Source organism: Schistocerca piceifrons, chromosome 5, assembly GCF_021461385.2.
Source record: "Schistocerca piceifrons isolate TAMUIC-IGC-003096 chromosome 5, iqSchPice1.1, whole genome shotgun sequence".
In the NCBI taxonomy this organism is placed as follows: Eukaryota; Metazoa; Arthropoda; class Insecta; order Orthoptera; family Acrididae; genus Schistocerca; species Schistocerca piceifrons.
In genome coordinates, this window is record NC_060142.1 from 189,463,493 (window position 1) to 189,483,771 (window position 20,279).

General features: G+C 41.3%; 1 protein-coding gene across 3 annotated transcripts in view; it reads left to right on the forward strand.

Moving 5' to 3' along the window:
• Positions 1–20,279, forward strand: part of LOC124797831 (focadhesin) — a 316,015-nt gene that overhangs the window by 237,332 nt on the left and 58,404 nt on the right. For all 3 annotated transcript variants that reach the window (XM_047260873.1, XM_047260874.1, XM_047260872.1), the window contains exon 16: positions 10,142–10,347. In XM_047260873.1, the coding sequence (XP_047116829.1) occupies positions 10,142–10,347 (206 nt within the window). The remainder of the gene's footprint in view (positions 1–10,141; positions 10,348–20,279) is intronic.

The window sequence follows — 20,279 nt, forward strand, 5'->3', positions numbered from 1 at the left end:
CCTATGACATAACTTGGTGCCATCACATCCTCCTTATGCTCCATGAGTGGAGTCCTTGGGACCTTCTCCCAATTTTTACTTGCCAGTCCCTCCCCCACCAGTTGTTCAGAGTCTAGGTTGACACTGTTCTCAACTCTCAACAGACCCAGGAGAATCACATTCCACAGGGATCTCCATATTAAGTGTCCTCCTTTTTGTCACTACTGTTAATGGACTAGTGGCCTCTTCCAGACCATTGGTCACCCCTGTTGGGCTAGCTCCCACTCGGTGGCCTCTGCGGAATGATTGCTCCACCATGCTCCACATGCTTCCATGTTGCCACTCTGACATGGTTTTCAATTCTCTCCCTTTAAGTTGAGGGCAGTGCACATGTCATTGTACTAAGTCCCTCCTGATCCAGAGCTCTACCTAGAGGCCCAACACCTGACTGTGGCCCCCAGTTCCATTCCTTGGGTCTTCTTTTTGCAACATGCTTACTTGATTGCCCCATCTCCATCATCTGAAGGTTGGGTGTTTTCGTAATTTCAGATCCTTCGCTTCCTTGCCCACACCTCTTAGTATGTAGATTGTTCAACACTTCTCCGTCTTTACCAGGCATAAGTTCTGTACTGTTTGTACTATGGTTGTCAAGTTAATGGATCAGTTGCTGCTACCACTCTTCTTCTCTTTCGATTTGGTGGTCCCAGTTCATGGTTTCCTATGCCATGAATATCTGCTCTTCTCCTGCTCACCTCTCCTATCCTATTATTTTTGCGGCTTTGGGCCATTGCCTGCCCGCTGCCTGTCCTCAGGTAGTTTTACTGCTTGGGATCCACCTCGCTTGTCTGCTCTGTGACTTCCATCTCCTCTCTGTGCTCTCCTTGTCCTCTTCCCCATGTTCTCTCCCAACCACAACCCCCCCCCCCCCCCCCTTTGTTAGTCCCTTGCCCAAGGTTTGGATAGTGCTCATCTGGGGTCTGGATGCCTCCATGGCTCCAGTCATGTTCCATTGTTTGTTCCGAATACCCTTTCAGGAGGCCATTGGTTTTTTTACCGATGGCTCTAAATCTGCCTGTCATGTGGGATATGCCTTCACGTCTTCTCTTGGAACACCATCTCTTACCTGCCACATTCGGTTGGTTACTGCAGAAATGATGGCCATCTATCAGTTCGTCTGTTTCATAAAGTGGTCCTCACTAACACAAGTTTTGTTATATATGGACTCAATGAGTGGTCTTCAAGCTATCACTTGTAGTTTTTCCAGTCATCACTTGGTCTCTGCCATCCATGACTCTCACAGATCTTGGTGATATTACTTGTTCGGTTGATTTCCTTTTGGTTCCTGGCCACACAGGTATTCTGGGTAAAGAACTTGGTAATCATCCAGTGTATTATTCTGATTACACGCTTTTGTGCAATAAATACTTTATTCCTCAGTGATGAATTCCCCCAAAATATGATGCCATATGAAAGCAATGAGTGAAAATAGGCGTAGTAAGCTAATTTACTAAGATGTTTATCACCAAAATTTGCAATGACCCTTATTGCATAAGTAGCTGAACTCAAACGTTTCAGCAGATCATCAATGTGTTTCTTCCAATTTAATCTCTCATCAATGGACACACCTAAAAATTTGGAATATTCTACCTTAGCTATATGCTTCTGATTAAGGTCTATATTTATTAATGGTGTCATACCATTCCCTGTATGGAACTGTATGTACTGTGTCTTATCAAAATTCAGTGAGAGTCCGTTTACAAGGAACCACTTAGTAATTTTCTGAAAGACAGTATTGACAATTTCATCAGTTAATTCTTGTTTGTCAGGTGTGATTACTATACTTGTATCATCAGCAAAGAGAACTAACTTTGCCTCTTCATGAATATAGAATGGCAAGTCATTAATATATAATAACAACAAAGGACCCAAGACTGACCCTTGTGGAACCCCATTCTTGATAGTTCCCCAGTTTGAGGAATGTGCTGATCTTTGCATGTTACGAGAACTACTTATTTCAACTTTCTGCACTCTTCCAGTTAGGTACGAATTAAACCATTTGTGCACTGTCCCACTCATGCCACAATACTTGAGCTTGTCTAGCAGAATTTCATGATTTACACAATCAAAAGCCTTTGAGAGATCACAAAAAATCCCAATGGGTGGTGTTCGGTTATTCAGATCATTCAAAATTTGACTGGTGAAAGCATATATGGCATTTTCTGTTGAAAAACCTTTCTGGAAACCAAACTGACATTTTGTTAGTACTTCATTTTCACAGATATGTGAAGCTACTCTTGAATACATTACTTTCTCAAAAATTTTGGACAAAGCTGTTAGAAGGGAGATTGGACGGTAATTGTTGACATCAGATCTATCCCCCTTTTTATGCAAAGGTATAACAATAGCATATTTCAGTCTATCAGGGAAAATGCCCTGTTCCAGAGAGCTATTACACAGGTGACTGAGAATCTTACTTATCTGTTGAGAACAAGCTTTTAGTATTTTGCTGGAAATGCCATCAATTCCATGTGAGTTTTTGCTTTTAAGCAAGTTTATTATTTTCCTAATTTCAGAGGGAGAAGTGGATGAGATTTCAGTTGTATCAAATTGCATAGGTATGGCCTCTTCCATTAACAGCCTAGCATCTTCTAATGAACACCTGGATCCTACTGTGTCCACAACATTTAGAAAATGATTATTAAAAATATTTTCAACTTCTGACTTTTTGTTCGTAAAGTTTTCATTCAATTTGATGGTAATACTGTCTTCCTCTGCTCTTGGTTGACCTGTTTCTCTTTTAATAATATTCCAAATTGTTTTAATTTTATTATCAGAGTTGCTGATTTCAGACATGATACACATACTCCTGGATTTTTTAATAACTTTTCTTAATATAACACAGTAGTTTTTATAATTTTTGATAGTTTCTGGGTCACTACTCTTTCTTGCTGTCAGATACATTTCCCTTTTCTGGTTACAAGATATTTTTATACCCTTAGTAAGCCATGGTTTGTTACAAGGTTTCTTACGAGTATATTTAACTATTTTCTTGGGGAAGCAGTTTTCAAATGCATTTACAAAAATGTCATGAAATAAATTATATTTTAAATTGGCATCAGGTTCACAGTACACCTCATCCCAATCTAACTGCTGTAGGCTTTCCCTGAAATTTGCAATTGTTAAATCGTTGGCTGAACGTACTATTTTGGAGGACTGTTTAGTATTGCTGAATGGAGCTATGTCATATATTGTAACTAGCTGTGCACCATGATCAGAAAGACCATTCTCAACAGGCTGAGCATTTATCTGGTTAAACTTATCTTGGTCTATAAAGAAGTTATCTATCAGTGAGCCGCTATCCTTTACCACCCAAGTAGGAAAATCAATAACGGGTGTCAAATTGAAAGAACCGAGTAATACTTCAATGTCATTTTTCCTATTACCTTCTTTCAGAGAATCTACATTGAAGTCCCCACAAATAATAATTTGCTTCCCCCTGTCTGACAGATAGCACAACAAGGAGTCCAAATTTTTCAGAAATAGATGAAAATTTCCTGATGGGGACCTATATACAGTTACAATTATAAATGTGCCTTTATTTAATTTAAGCTCACATGCACATGCTTCTATATGTTTCTCTACACAAAACTTTTTTGTTTCTATACTTTTTGCACAATGATAACTTTTGACATATATGGCAACTCCTCCTTTCTCCATATTTTCTCTCATTACATGTGCAGAGAGCTTATATCCACTTACATTTACCTTATCCATATCAGTAACAATGTGATGCTCAGACAGGCATAGTACATCTATTTCATTCTCAGCTTCTAAATCTTCTAAACAAACCAGAAGCTCATCTACTTTATTCTTTAAACTCCCAATATTTTGATGAAATATACTTACATTATTTTTAATTATACTTTTATGAGAACCTTTCCTTATTCTAACATTTGCAGTACTCTCCTGTCTGAGTTTCTCATTGTGCTTAGGCCTAGTTCCTATACCAGTGGTCACATGGTGTTCAGAGAGGCAGATTATGTCAACTGGGTTGGGTGACTCTAATTCATCAATGCAATTACCTAGGACTGAGAGACAACTTGGTGTAGATAAAATTTCTGGTGATTGGTGAAAATTTATAATTGATAGCTGTGATTGGTGATCAAATGTGCTAGAATTGTGCTGTTTAATTTCTTTCCTAAACTGAAGATTTGTTTCAATTGGACTGTGCTGTTTGTATTGTTCTTTCCTTGATTTCTGCCATCTGAGATGATGGGACCGATGTCCTCACTGTTTGCCCCCCCCCCCCCCCCACCCTAAATCAACCAAGCATGCAACCAACCAACCATGCTTTACAAAAACAACAAACCCCAAACCCAACAATCCTGGATGCACCATTGCAGCCATTTAATGTGCTCCCACTGAAAAGACTTTCTGCTCTTGCCAACCAACAACTCCAATCAATTGCTTATAGCCCAGCATCTCATGTTAAAGATGAGAAGATGTGAACCACTTTCTTCACTGACACTGTTCAACCCACACAATTACCACCTGGATTCCTACTCATCACTGTCGGTGCCATCTCTATATAAATCATCGTCATCATGCCTTGCTGCTGTCAAATTCTCTCTCTCTCTCTCTCTCTCTCTCTCTCTCTCTCTCTCTCTCTCTCTCAGCATACCTCAGACTCTAAACCCATCACATCGTTCCTTATGCATCTAACTAATTACATCCTCCTCGCACATATGTAAATACTTCTCCTTTGAGGGAAGATGTACATAAATCATCAGCACAGCCATTGGACATCTGTGTGGCACCCTTGTATGTCCATTTAGAGGCAACTTTCCCAGCCTCCTAAAACCCCAAACCTCTGATCTAGGTCAGGTTCATGTGGGCTGTTCAAAAAGTATCGAAACTTTTTTATTTTTGCAACCAGCAGTTGTTTCGGGCAGTGCACACTGTCTCTCTTTGTAGGAATATGTAGTGTGCATGCCTGATTTATTTACATGACTGCAGCATCAACCAGTTACTGGCTAGCCATTGACAAGTGAAAATGTGTAAGTGATAGTCATTTGGATTTTGTGTTATGGGCAAAATGACAGAAAAATTGGAAGAATGTTATTACATCAAATTTTGTTTTAAATTTGCTGTTTCTGAAGTTGAAACAGTCTGAAAGAGTCAACATGTGTTTGGGGACAAAGTGATGGGTATTATACAGATAAAGGAGTGGTACAACCACTTCAAAGATGGCTACTCATCAGTGAAGAATGAAGCATATTCAGGTAGACCTTAAACACCTGCAAATGAGGTTGTTATTGATCACATAAGAACTCTTGTGATGCAAGATAGACAAATCATTATCAGAAAAGACAGACATCAAAAGGACCTCATCAAAATTTGTGCCATAGTTGCTAGTAACTTATCAGAAGCAACTGTGTTCAGAGATTGCACAGGACATGCTGGATGCTGTCAACAGTAAACACAACTTTCTCAACACAGTGATGACTGGTGATGAGACCTGGGTCTATGGATACAATCCAGAAACAAAGTTCCAGTCATTGCAGTGGAGGCATCCTTCACCCTTTGAACCCAAAAAAGGCGAGGCAGGTCCGCAGCAATGTGAAAGTCATCCTGATCACCATTCTTGACTCTAGAGGCATGGTCCATTATGAAGACACCCCAGAAGGTACTGATCTTGATAAAGAGTACTGCCACAAGGTTCTGCATCACCTTCATGAAGCAGTGAGATGCATATGGCCGGACTTGTCGGCAGCAAGACACTTACCACAATAATGCACACACTCATTGTTCTTAATTAACCCTCAGCCTACAACTGTGTACATTAAATTTTGCTGTGTATTACTTGCAACAGAAGTATTTTTTCTCAGTGGAAACCTGAGGCACACATTTGTGAATGTTAAACCCTTTCATCACATGCAAGTGCTGTCAACTGTTGGGCAACATTGAAAATATCAACAGTGTAGCAGTGTGCTGCGGCTCTTGACAGTGCACAGCAGATTGTGACCAGCAGAATACCGAATGTGATTGGTTCACTATATTCCATTGTATATTTTTGTATAAAAGTTGCATCAAAAGTCATTAAAAAAGTCACCTAAGCGCATTACCACATCAATAAAAATTTTCCTTCCTCCAGAAAAAAATCAGGTTTGAACGAGTTAATCCAGAGGTTTTTGGCCAAACACAACACAACTGTGGTCTGTCAGCCTCTCTACCCCACTGACCTAGCACTAGGCGACTTCTGGCTTTTCCCTTAAGGGGTCAGATTCTAGAATAAGGAAGATATTTTGCAGAATTTGATGAAGTAACTGCACACCATACCAAAACAAGTTGGGAAAGGTGTGTAGAAGCCAAAGGGGACTACTTTGCAGGTGACTAGTGTTAAACAATTATCTTGATAATGTGGAGGCAGAGCCAAGATACCCTATCCTCATTCCTCTACAGTCTTGACAGCTTCTCTCCCTTTTGTTCCATCTGGTCCTCTTCAGCCCAACTTGCCACCTTTCTGGTTGTTGACACCCCTCCCCCTCCCCCACCTTGCTCCCTCCCTCCCTCCCCTCATCGCTCAGTATCATCTTGGTCTGGAACAAATGAACATACCCTTCATGAGGGCTTTGACTTTCTATCATCATGTCTGGAAACGAGGAATAATGTACCCACAATCTTTCCCACCCACCCTATAATGGTATTCCACCATCCATGCAAGGTACACAATATCCTGGACCATCCCTATGCCACACCCATTCCACACCTCTAGCCAAATGGGTTATACTGCTCCGGAAGACCCAAGTGCAAGACGTGTCCACTTCATCCACCAAGCACATTCTACTCTACTCCAGCCACAGGTTTATCCTACACCATCATATGTCAAACAGCCTGTGAAAGCAATCATGTCATGTACCAACTTTGCAGTAATTTCTGCATGGAGTCTTATGTGGGCATGACCACCAACCAACTGTCTACTCAAATAAGGTATGGCCAAGAGCAGAGTTAACCAGCCAGTTGTGGTACACTCTGTTAAGCACAATATGATCAGTATGCTCTTAAGTCTCTGCTAACTCCCACCCCCCACCACCACCAAACACACCCACACCCACACACCTACACTCTGCCCCAGGTCCACAACTTCACTCATCCATCACCTACACCCTCCTCTTGACAGTCCTTCCCATCATGTGTTCTGTCATCCTCTGCCAAACCAATCCAAGTCATTTATCATTGTGTGCTACATTTACTCATCAGTGCTGGTGTCTTGTCGCATTCCTATCCCATGCACCTATGCACCTGCTGACTCTCCCTCCAACATTCCCATCCTATGCAAGTGCTGTCTCCCTCTGAACCATCAGCTACCCTTCCCCAGCCCTCCCTACCTCACTCTTTCGCCTTTCTCCCACACCCACGCCACCCACCACAACCCCCCTCACACAAGTCTACCAGTATAACTGTTGTCCATGCATTGTTTGTTCAGCTGATGGCAAAATGTGTGTGTGTGTGTGTGTGTGTGTGTGTGTGTGTGCGTGCGTGCGTGCGTGCGTGCGTGTGTGCGTGTGTGCGTGTGTGCGTGTGTGCGTGTGTGCGTGTGTGCGTGTGTGCGTGTGTGCGTGTGTGCGTGTGCGCGTGTGCGCGTGTGTGCGTGTGCGCGTGTGCGCGTGTGCGCGTGTGCGCGTGTGCGCGTGTGCGCGTGTGCGCGTGTGCGCGTGTGCGCGTGTGCGCGTGTGCGCGTGTGCGCGCGTGCGCGCGTGCGCGCGTGCGCGCGTGCGCGCGTGCGCGCGTGCGCGCGTGCGCGTGCGCGTGCGCGTGTGCGTGGGTGTGTGGGTGTGCGTGTGCGTGTGTGTGTGCGTGCGTGCGTGGATGTGCATGTGTGCGTGCGCGCGCGCACAAGCACACATGCGCACACGCGCACACACGCACACACACAGTGAGTAAATGAGTAAATGTTACTGCGTGTTTCCGCGCGCGTGCGTGCGTGCCTGCCTGCTAATCACTCCACATATGCGCTCGTGTGTTTGTGTGTGTGTGTGTGTGTGTGTGTGTGTGTGTGTATATTAGTAATTATGATTGGTTAGTGTAAAATATGAAAAGTTTTAGAAACTTACTAACCGGTAAGATGTGAAAATAATCAAGACAGTTGTGTAGGCCACAAATAAACATATAGCAGATATTAAAATGATTTATTGCCATTTTAAATATTTTAAAAAGAAACAAGAAAAACCATTGGTGGTGTCATAGCAATTGCATAATATGTCTGGTTTGCTGCACAAGGTGTCAAATGCTTGCTATGTCTCTAGTCATGTAAGCTAGTATCTCTATGCCAGGAGAAGTCACAGCACCTTGTTGGCAAGTCATCTGGTACTGACACTACAGTCTGAACTGCCAATGCTAAGTGTGGTGTCACCGCCAGACACCACACTTGCTAGGTGGTAGCCTTTAAATCGGCCGCGGTCCGTTAGTATACATCAGACCCTCGTGTCGCCACTATCAGTGATTGCAGACCGAGCGCCGCCACACGGCAGGTCTAGAGACACTTCCTAGCACTCGTCCCAGTTGTACAACCGACTTTGGTAGCGATGGTTCACTGACAAAATACGCTCTCATTTTGCCGAGATGATAGTTAGCATAGCCTTCAGCTACGTCATTTGCTACGACCTAGCAAGGCGCCATTACCATTTACTATTGATATTATGAATAATGTACCGTCAAGAGCGATGTTCACCAGTTATGGATTAAAGTTAAGTATTCCACCAGCTACGTCCGTTTTTCTAAATTCTAATTTCCTTGTCCTGTTCCAGACTCACACCAGCCTGCGTGACTAAAACGCGTGGCTTTCGGTTTCCTCTAAAAACACGGTGTTGGCTCTCCTGCCAAGCCACAACACTAAGAATGCCATGCCAACAATGACATGGCTGACGTTTACCACAAGGACTTCATTACTCATGTTGTGCATGCACACATGGCATTTTCCCCATTACTGTGCCCTTCACCCTTCTGGCAGCAGACGTCTTGTGGCACAACCACAATATTTATATGCCAGGATGGTGCTAAACAATACGCAACAAATACTTTCTTTCTTTTGCTGATGCCTTGTCCTGTGGTTTCCCAGGGTCGGCTTGGTTAGGATTGGATTTGCAAGGTTAATTTTAAGGGGTGGCCAGATGCCCTTCCTGCCACCCCCCCCCCCCCCCCCCCCCGGGACGGAATTAGTGTACCACAGCTGTGTGTGTCTAGTGTAATCCATGGAATAGTGCGAATGTGTTCAGATGGCTGCAAGTCATGTAACTGAGGCGGAACATGAGGACCAGCCCAGTATTCACCTAGCGGGATGTGAAAAACCACCTAAAAACAACATCCAGGCTGGCTGGCATGCTGACCGATGTCAGTAATCCACTGGGCAGATTTGATCTGGGGCCGGTGCGCCTACCCGAGTCCAAGAAGCAGCGCATTAATGCTCTCGGCTAGCCTGGCAGGTAAAGCCAACAAATACTATCAGGATTTAAATGTTGACAACCAACTGTTCTCAGGCTAGAATCTAGTCAGCGTCACCACATTACTATTACTGTAAGCTTTATGTTGTGCATTCATCTAAACTGTTTGAGATAATGTAATATGTTTGATGCAGTATAATTTTGGCATTACTATTTGGAACACAGGATCCAGAAAACAATACTTGTTGCTAGACATTCCCTGAAATACCGGACTCCACTTTGTGAACATGTATTTCCCGAGCTGTTGATGGAAATGAAATAGCTCTTATCTCTCAAAATCTTAACACTTTTCAGCGGAATTTGTATATTCATTAAGCACCAGTATCCATCCAAAGAAGACCCAGATTGGTAGTCAACTGATGACGATAGTATTTTGTAAGAAGTGTTGATAGTAGTACCAGAGAACAAGTTTTTCGTATTCCATTTATTTTTGTCAGAAAGAAGGCAGTTTGACAAAAGTTGTTGCATATCTACAAGATAATATTTCTTGCTTATTTGGAGTAAGGTGTCAACATCAACAATATTTTCTTCAAAGGACAGATACATATCTACAGCGTACTTCTTAAGATAAAAACCGTGGTATTTAGGCTTTTTTGTACACCATCTTTCGAATAGTGTCTTTACAGTAACACTTTTTAAAAAAGTTTCATTCTTAATTCCAGATGTTTGCTGCCTATGTGGACTGTGTAACTGAGCTACCTACAAAAAACATTGAGCGAATGAGTTCCCCTTCTAATTGGTGGGAAGTCACAGCAGAAAAGTTACGTCTTGCCCTTCATATCCGTAGCGCCATGGCTCGCAGGACTGACACAGACGTTCCACTTACCTGGCTGAATGAGTGCATTGATGCAACTGCTTCCTTAACAGGGTTAGTACTGCAGTTTGTATTTGTTAGTGTGTTATTCTTATGACCACAAAGGAAAGTATGAACTGTGTTAAACTATGTTATAATTTGTTGTATATGTTTATACTTTGAAGTACTTATTTTTTTCCTTAATATTGCTGTACTTTCCCTAAATTTTATTACTCTCTCTTTAATTATTACTACATCAGGGGGCCTCGTGTGAAACTTTTGCAGTTTTATAATTTTAAATAATGACAGAAATAATGATCATGAATTTAAGAGACATCCTTGTATATCTCGACAAATGTTTTCAATTACAGTAAGCACTTTAGGCCATAGCAGCAATAGGTAAAGAACAACTGAAGGCGACAATGACAAATGTGTTTGTGATTTTGGAAAGTATGTTTGTTTAGTAGGGTCAACTTGCATGACGGATGGAGATAATCAACTACTGCAGTGGTCACGGTATTATCTGTGACAATTTTGTGTACAAATTATCCAGTTAATAAGTACTTTAAAACAAATAAAAGGTATTTGTAATAAGATAATATTAAAAGGGAGTAAGTGAATCTCTTATTTGTGATTAATAAGTTGCTTAATAAAATATAGGTGTGAAGTTGAGCATCCATGATGCCCTTTTGTCTGTGATAGTTAAGTCCCTTTTACATTAAAATTTTCTACATGTATTAAGTTTTATCACAAAGTCAATATGCAATGTCAGAAGCCACATAAAATATCTTTCTGACAAAACTGCATTCATCCCTGTACAATTAATATAAGTTGAGAAAAAGTGATGTTGACTTGAGAAATAATATAATGATAGAAATCACAGATAGATCTAGAACTCATTTAATTAATCGTGGGAGGGAATAATGTCTTAAACAGGAAACAACCTCCCAGAGCAATCTTTGTTTTGTGTACTTGGTGGAATCCCCTTGTTAATCTGAAGCTCCGATCTTCCACAGTCCATGACTGCTTATGATGCCTGCAAGAAGTCTCACCCAAGAATAACATGTGACTATGTTTTGTTAAAACAAAAGATTCAAAGGGCAGTGTTTTTCTGCCATTGGTAGTTATTCATGCAATACAATTCCTGTCAGCTGGATGTATTACCCATTTGCAACTTTTGGCACAATTGTTTTCGTGTCACAGAACATAATCTTCCTTAGCTGATAAGCGTCCTATGTTACAAAAAAAAGAAAGCCCCCAGGTTGACTAGTGCCCAGATAGGTTGGCTGTTACTGGTGATGTCAATGAGATTTCATGACATCTTCATGACTATCATCCATGGAGGAACCGCATCTATGGTGGCCTCACCTCCGTAGGCCTTACTTTTCCTGAAGTCATCAGATAGCCTAGCGGCTGTTACCTCTGTACGACATTGGGGAATGGCTAAAGTACATTGTGGGAACAAACTCGTTCAGGATTCAGATGGGGGCTTCTTCCCGCAGGTTGACTACCATCATTCGAAATCGACTGATGGGAATAGAACTTTGTGGCAGTATAGTAGTCATCAAGAACCTGCCCTCTTTCTCTGCAGTAGCATATAATGTGTCCAGAATGTCCACAATGGAGACACAGTGGTGTGTTGTCCTCTGTTCTCCAAACATCTGTTCCTCTGTGGGAGTTACACTTGATGTAAGTGTTGGCCATGCCTGTGTTAGTTGTGTGTTGGCCTGTGATTTGATGGCTACGGCATAAGTCTAAGTTGGCTGAGACCATTCTTCCTACACATTTGATGCTACAGATTAATACACCTCTTCAACATTCTTCATTATCTACTGGTGTATCTGGTTGACAATCATGACTCCTATCTCTTGCTTACTCAGTCAGACAGCCCTGGTTGCCATAAAGTACTGTATTTCTTCTCTCACTACCTGGAATATGAGAGAGATGATGTCTTAGTAGTCTTACAAAACTGTCATAGGGACCACGTTGATATGTCAGTCATAACTCTTTCGCCTGATTTTTTTTCTCTTGGATTTCATCAATGTGCTGGCACCACTCGATGAATTCCTCTATTGTTGCAACATCCTATACCAGAAGAGTTAGGTACATGTCTCATGCAGTTCTTTTCATCAAGTGTGATATTTTGTCAGCTTCTGCACTATTGGTATTCACAATGTGTCACAGGGCCAAAACATTTCTCTGTAGGATCTTGTCATTTCCCCATGATGTTGGGCCCTCGAATTCAGTTGTTCCTCCACTAAGAGGAGTTGCCACTTATTGTTGCTAAACATTTTCTTCAGTTTGGTTGGGAACTAATTCCAGCTATTGAGCTTTTGTTCATTGTTCTTGAACCACTCCCGGGGTGTCACATCCAAATAAAAGTACACATTTTCCAAACACAGCATGTTGTATTTGGCAATTTAGCCAAATGCTTTTAGCCATTTCATTGGATCCTCACCAGTGTCATAGGAAAATGCTAGTGGGTGCCTAATGTACAGTTGATTTGTTGCCATTGTACAATCCATCAGTCTCCTGAATATGTGGACTGTGTTAATGATGTACTGCTTGTATTCCAGTTCCAGTCCATGTAGGTGATGGCTTTTACATAGCATAATTGAGCCACAGTGAGGTAGATGTCTTGAAATAACCAATGTTTCACCAAACATTGTGACATTGTAACCACAAATGAATCCAATTGTAGAAGCAGGGCTGTCAGTGAAGTATAAACTTAGCACTGAAAGCACCTTTGTTATGAACTCCAACATACAGCCACAACAGAACCAACTCATGGATTATAAAAATATAGAAAATTCCAGAAATCTGCTGTTTATACAAATGTAGATTATTCCAAAATGCTGCTGTTAATATGAACATAGAATATTCCAGAGTATACAAACATAACAGATATAAAATATTTCGAGAATCTTGCATAATTGATAAATACTAAACACAAATAATTTCTTGAACTTATTTGGGCCATCAATAAGTTTCAGCTGTATTTATTTGGCAAACCATTCACCATGCCTAGGGACCACCATTCTAACAGACAACCATTCTCTACACTGGCTGCCTAGCTTGAAGGCTCCATCAGGTCTATTGGCGAAATGGGCACTGAGGCTTCAGATCTACATTGTCATTGTGGTATACAAAAGCAGATGTAAACACAAGTATGCCAACTGCCTTTCATGGAATCATTTGGCAGAACACAGAAGCATGGATGCAATCTCAGTCAACGCTGCGTTAAATGGCATTGCTACTGAACAGAGGAAAAATCTAACACTGCTTAAAACCATAGAACCCCTGAAGGAGGAGGAATGGACCAAAGGACAATTCCAGTTAATAAACAAGACCTTGTATAAGAGGAACTTTAATTCAGTGGGTGGAAATAATGACTTGTCTGCCCAGCTCACCTTCATCCAGCTATCCTGAAGTTTTCCACAATTCTAAAACATCTGGTCATCAAACATTCATGAAAACTGTAGACAGAATCAGGCACAGGTATCACTGGGCATGTCTCCGCTGATCTGTTAGACACTATGTATGTGAGCCACTGTAAAGAATGCCAATGACATCTACATCTACATCCATACTCCGCAATCCACCTGACGGTGTGTGGCGGAGGGTACCTTGAGTACCTCTATCGGTTCTCCCTTCTATTCCAGTCTCGTATTGTTCGTGGAAAGAAGGATTGTTGCTATGCCTCTGTGTGGGCTCTAATCTCTCTGATTTTATCCTCATGGTCTCTTCGCGAGATATACGTAGGAGGGAGCAATATGCTGCTTGACTCCTTGGTGAAGGTACATTCTTGAAACTTCAACAAAAGCCTGTACTGAGCTACTGAGAGTCTCTTCTGCAGAGTCTTCCACTGGAGTTTACCTATCATCTCCATAACGCTTTCGCGATTACTAAATGATCCTGTAACGAAGTGCGCTGCTCTCCGTTGGATCTTCTCTATCTCTTCTATCAACCCTATCTGGTACGGATCCCACACTGCTGAGCAGTATTCAAGCAGTGAGTGAACAAGCGTACTGTAACCTACTTCCTTTGTTTTCGGATTGCATTTCCTTAGGATTCTTCCAATGAATCTCAGTCTGGCCTCTGTTTTACCGACGGTCAACTTTATTTGATCATTCCATTTTAAATCATTTCTAATGCGTACTCCCAGATAATTTATGGAATTAACTGCTTCCAGTTGATGACCTGCTATATTGTAGCTAAATGACATGGGATCTTTCTTTCTATGTATTCGCAGCACATTACACTTGTCTACATTGAGATTCAATTGCCATTCCCTGCACCATGCATCAATTCGCTGCAGATCCTCCTGCATTTCAGTACAATTTTCCATTGTTACAACCTCTCGATATACCAGAGCATCATCCGCAAAAAGCCTCAGTGAACTTCCAATGTCATCCACAAGATCATTTATGTATATTGTGAATAGCAACGGTCCTACGACCCGCCCCTGGGGCACACCTGAAATCACTCTTACTTTGGAAGACTTCTCTGCATTGAGAATGACATGCTGCATTCTTTTATCTAGGAACTCTTCAATCCAGTCACACAATTGGTCTGATAGTCCATATGCTCTTACTTTGTTCATTAAATGACTGTGGGGAACTGTATCGAACGCCTTGCGGAAGTCAAGAAACACGGCATCTATCTGGGAACCTGTGTCTATGGCCCTCTGAGTCTTGTGGCGGAATAGTGCGAGCTGGGTTTCACACGATCGTCTTTTTTGAAACCCATGCTGATTCCTACAGAGTAGATTTCTAGTTTCCAGAAAAGTCATTATACTCGAACATAATACGTGTTCCAAAATTCTACAGCTGATCGATGTCAGAGATATAGGTCTATAGTTCTGCACATCTGTTTGACGTCGACAGATGAATGACAGAAGCACTTGCTGCAATTACATCAGGGCATCTGGTACCAATCCCACCTGCAGCAGTGCAATTTCACCAAATTCACATTGATCTGTTGAGGAGGTTACTCAAATCAACAAATCGGGAACCAATGAATAGTAACCTGTGCTGACCATCTCACCTGCTGTGCTGTCACCAAAGTCGTACCGATAGTAGAAGCTCTGGAAATTGCAAGATTTCTTGTAGAAGACATCATTATGAAGCATGGAGCATCTGATATGATGATCTCTGATAGTGGAAAAGTTTTCAGTTGAGATTAGTATCAGAGGTAATTTCATGTTGTGATATCAGCCACAAGATAACTGTCTACCACCCACAGATGAATGGTGTCACAGAACAATTTATGCCAAGATGATGGCAGATATGATCTCGATGTACCTTGATATTGAACAGAGAAACTGAGATACAATACAGCCCGCATGACATTTGCACACAGCACAGTGAAGCAAGATGCTATAGGCTTCACACTGTTCTTTATTCTCTATGGTTAAGGGGCCAAAATGACAATGTATACACTGTTCCTTTACAGCCATACAATACTGTGGATGACTACGTGAAACACCTCATCACCAGGACCAAAGCAGCAAGGCAGCTAACTCACATCTGGATGGCTAGAAAAAAGACTGAGAGTGCTATATTGCCAATTACTGGCCAGTGAGATACAGCCTGGGAGGCTTGGTATAGATTTTTCTGTGCAGAAAGTGGGACTACTCAAAAAGATAGATCACTAGTTGGATGTCACAAATGAAGTTGAGGGCTATGACCCTTCATCAAGAAGACAAAAATGCATAGATGGCATCCATGTCCTCCGCATGAAGCCCTACTACAATCCTGAGACACAGTTTAACAATAACAGGTTCAAGAAAATTGAAGACCAGCTCGATGGTTGCAAAGCTTCAGTGAGAGTGGCTACCTTTGATATTCATCATAGTGAAGAGCATGTGATAATAATACCAGAAAGCAAGGATCTGCCAGCACTGCTATACAGAGGACCATTGACAAAATCTAGATCCAGGGTGCTGCAGTTGGCTCCAACAAGAACTTCTGAAACAGCATCTCACTGTTTGTACAGGACAAAGAGCAACACCATGAGCTGTGGGGAAGAACTTAGTGTTGCTGGCTGGCATGCTGCAGGACACTAGTTGAAACAAAACCACACCAATTATTGTTATTTAGTATTTATCATTTCTGGAATGTTCTTGAAATATCTTATATTTGTAATGTTTGTATATTCGAGAATATCCAGTGTTTGTATAAACAGCACCACCCTCCATCCATGAATTGAGTTCTGTTCTGGCTATACATTGGTGTTCATAGTAACCATTCTATTAGTATTGTTTGTTCTGTTTTGCTGATGACCCTGATTTCGGTTTTGGGCTTGTGTGCTTATGACATGTCAATATATGTATAACTTTGTATATAAAAACAATGATGAGGTGACTTACCGAACGAAAGCGCTGGCAGGTCGATAGACACACAAACAAACACAAACCTACACACAAAATTCAAGCTTTCGCAACAAACTGTTGCCTCATCAGGAAAGAGGGAAGGAGAGGGAAAGACGAAAGGGAGTGGGTTTTAAGGGTGAGGGTAAGGAGTCATTCCAATCCCGGGAGTGGAAAGACTTACCTTAGGGGGAAAAAAGGACAGGTATACACTCGCGCGCGCGCGCACACACACACACACACACACACACACACACACACATCCATCCACACATACAGACACAAGCAGACATATTTAAAGACCAATGTATAACTTTGTGTGTGTGTGAGCTCCGAAGAACAACACAGATTCATAAATAGACCTACTGTCTTCCATTTTTTGCCTTTCTTGAACCTGGTCAGGACACTCAAGTTGTGGGCATTCTTTAGAAGGCTTTGAGCTAGGGCAAGAAGTTTGTCATGGATCCTTATACAGGGTACAGCCGAGCATGCTCAGGCTGGTTTGCAGTGCCACCAGTCAGTCTCAGTATGCCCGAGACATGTGACCATGTGAGAAATGTAACTTTGTCATTACAAACATGTTCCATACTGGCCATATATGGTGACTACAGAAGGGAAAAATTCATCATCAGCAGTTTAGGTAAACAGACAATCTTTGCAAAGATGACAGTCTTGCTTGATTAGTAGTCCACACTGAATTATAATTGCATCATCATCATCATCATCATCATCGCCATCATCTACAGTTTATGGTCCCTGGCTGTCTGTGTCTGTTTGGAGCATAAGCCTCTCTATCTTCCCTAAATTATAATTTAATAATAGATGAAAATATGGCAGTGAAAAGTTTGAGGTAATAATTAGACTGTCAGGAGGACCTGTACCCCTGTCTACCTCTCAGTGGCTCTACTCTGTACCCATTCTGTTGTTTTTTAACTCACATTTTTCCAGTGTAACAAAAAGTCATTAATTTTGTTAATATTGCTTTGTCACCATCATTAAACTGTCCCTTTCTCTCTTTGACACTCTTGAATTCTCAGGGCTACATTGTAGCTACTAGTTCTAGTAACATGCAAAATGAAATTTATTATGTTTTCTTTAATTTTATTTCTTAAACACCATGTGCCTTATTTTCAGGTGTCAGTGTTTTTGAGCCTACATTATCAGGTGCAGCCTTTCAGTGCTCAAATAAATCCTATTTCTGACGTTTTATTGTGGCTTGTACCATTTCTTTGTAACCTATATTTGTAACATTCATGTCAATATTAAAAGTCATCAGCAAGAGAGTCCTAACAATAGACATTTATATGATTGAAAATAATGGCAACATTAGGCAATTAGTTCTGAAACTATGATGTCAGAAGGCTGCAATAAAAGCATATGTGAGGTATGGTCAAATAGTAATGGGAATTTTTTAATTGCTCAGGCTTCACACATCTGAGGGTTGTTTTTATTTCATTTTATTTAAGTTATCTTGTTGGTACATATGTTCCTGATGTATGGTAGCATTTTCAACTGTTCTGAATATGTAGTTTATTGTTGACAGTTGAGAAGGTTACAAGTGTTTTTAAGCACTCAGCAAATTTTTACTTTCGTAAAAGATGGATCAAAGAATTTGCTTGAAAAATGGAGAAAGTACAGCACTGTATTTGAAATATTGACTGTGGCTTTTGTGAATATACTGTGAGTCAGACAAGAGTTTAGGAATGGTTAAAAATGTTTCAAAGAGGGCCCAGAAGACATTGAAAATGACAACCACCCTGGATGCCCTAGCACTTCAATTACCGATGACAGTGTGGAAGAAGGAAAGAAAATGGTTCCAGAAAATCAGCAAATTTTCATCAGAGAGGTTGCTGCTGATGTTTGCATATCCATTGGATCATGCTACACAATTTTTTGGATGTTTTGGGCGTAACTTGTGTAGCAGGACAGTTCTTTCTGAAAGTGTTAATTAAGACAAAAAACTTTGTCACCTAGTGATCACTCAGGAATTGCTGAATGAATTCAACAACAATCCAGAGCTTCTAAAGAATGTTATAACAGGTGACAAAATATAGATATACAATTATGACATTGAGACCAAGGCGCAATCAGCCCAGAAGAAACTGCCTCAAGAGCCAAAACCAAAAAAAAATTCCACACGTTCCATCATATGTAAAGGCTCTTCTCACTGTTTTCTTTTAATATAATGGGATAATGCATTGTGAGTTCCTTCCGTATGGACCTACAGTTAATAAAGGATACTATCTGGAAGTTATGCACCATTTTTGTGAAGCAATACAAAGAAAATGACCAGAATTGTGGCAAAACCACTCATGAGAATTGCATCATGATAATGCTTACGTGTGAGTGCGTGTTAATGATTTTTTGGCCTCAGCCACCATATTCGCCATACATGCCCCCTGCTTGTTCTTCATACTCCCAAGGCTGAAGAGAACTGTGAAAGGATGTCATTTCACCACCTTTGATGAGGAAAAAACAGAGTTGCTGAAGAAACTGAACACCATAATGCAAAGTGAGCTCCAGAAGTGCTCCCAAGATTGGAAAAAGTGCTGTCACAAGTGTATCATATCTGAGGAGGATTACTTTGACGGGGACAAAGTTGATGAGTAAATAACGATTCTTTAAGAAAAACAAAAATTCCAATTACTTTTTGATCACAGCTGGTATACTGCCCAGCAAAAAATGTGAAACTATCTGAAGACATGGCCAGACGTCTGTGTAACTTTGTACACATACACCCCATGAGTGGGTATGCAAATGATTGGAATTGCAATTGCAATTGTCTGTGACAGATGGAATGATCACCAGAGTAAATTAGTGTTGTTCGTGATTAGTTGCATTACCAGAGCTGGTAGGGTTTATAAGGGGTGTGAACAGCATCAGATGTTGAGTGATCGCTTTCAAGGGCATGGAGATGCTGTGTACTAGTGCAAGACAGCATGATCAGCAACTGACAGAGTTTGAAAGGTGCCTTAGTGTGCATCTTCATTTGGCCAACTGGTCACATCACGCAATATCTAGATTGATGGGGTATTCAGATATGACAGTGATGTGATTTTGAGCATGAGGGCACACATACTCATCACTAAGGTTCCAGTTTACAATGTCTGACCACCACTAGGTAGGAATGCTGTATCATGCACCAAACACATTGTAAACCATTCACACAGGCACCTGCCATCCAAGAACAAATAATGGACTCCCTGCAACATTTTGTGTCATCCTGAACCATTGGTCAAAGACTGATAGCAGCTGTATTAAAGAATTACCATCCCATGCATAGTCTAAGGTTAACACCAAATACAAATGGCTGCATTCAGAGTGGACCAAAACGCGTATGCTCAGACAGCTGATGAGTAGCATCACAAGATGTTCAGCAATGAATAATAGTCCTGCACTGTTGTAGATAATCACTGTTGACAAGTATGGTGGGGATCTGTGTAGACTCCCCTCTTCCAGCATTTTGGGGAGGCGCAGCAGTATTACTCCCAATGTCACGGTAGGAGGATTCATCAGCTATGACTTCAGATCATGGCTGGTAGTGACTGAGGGAACACTTACAGCATAATGGGACATCACGGATAGCCTTTGTCGTAATGTTTACCTCTCATGTAACATAATTGTGTTGCTGTTTTCC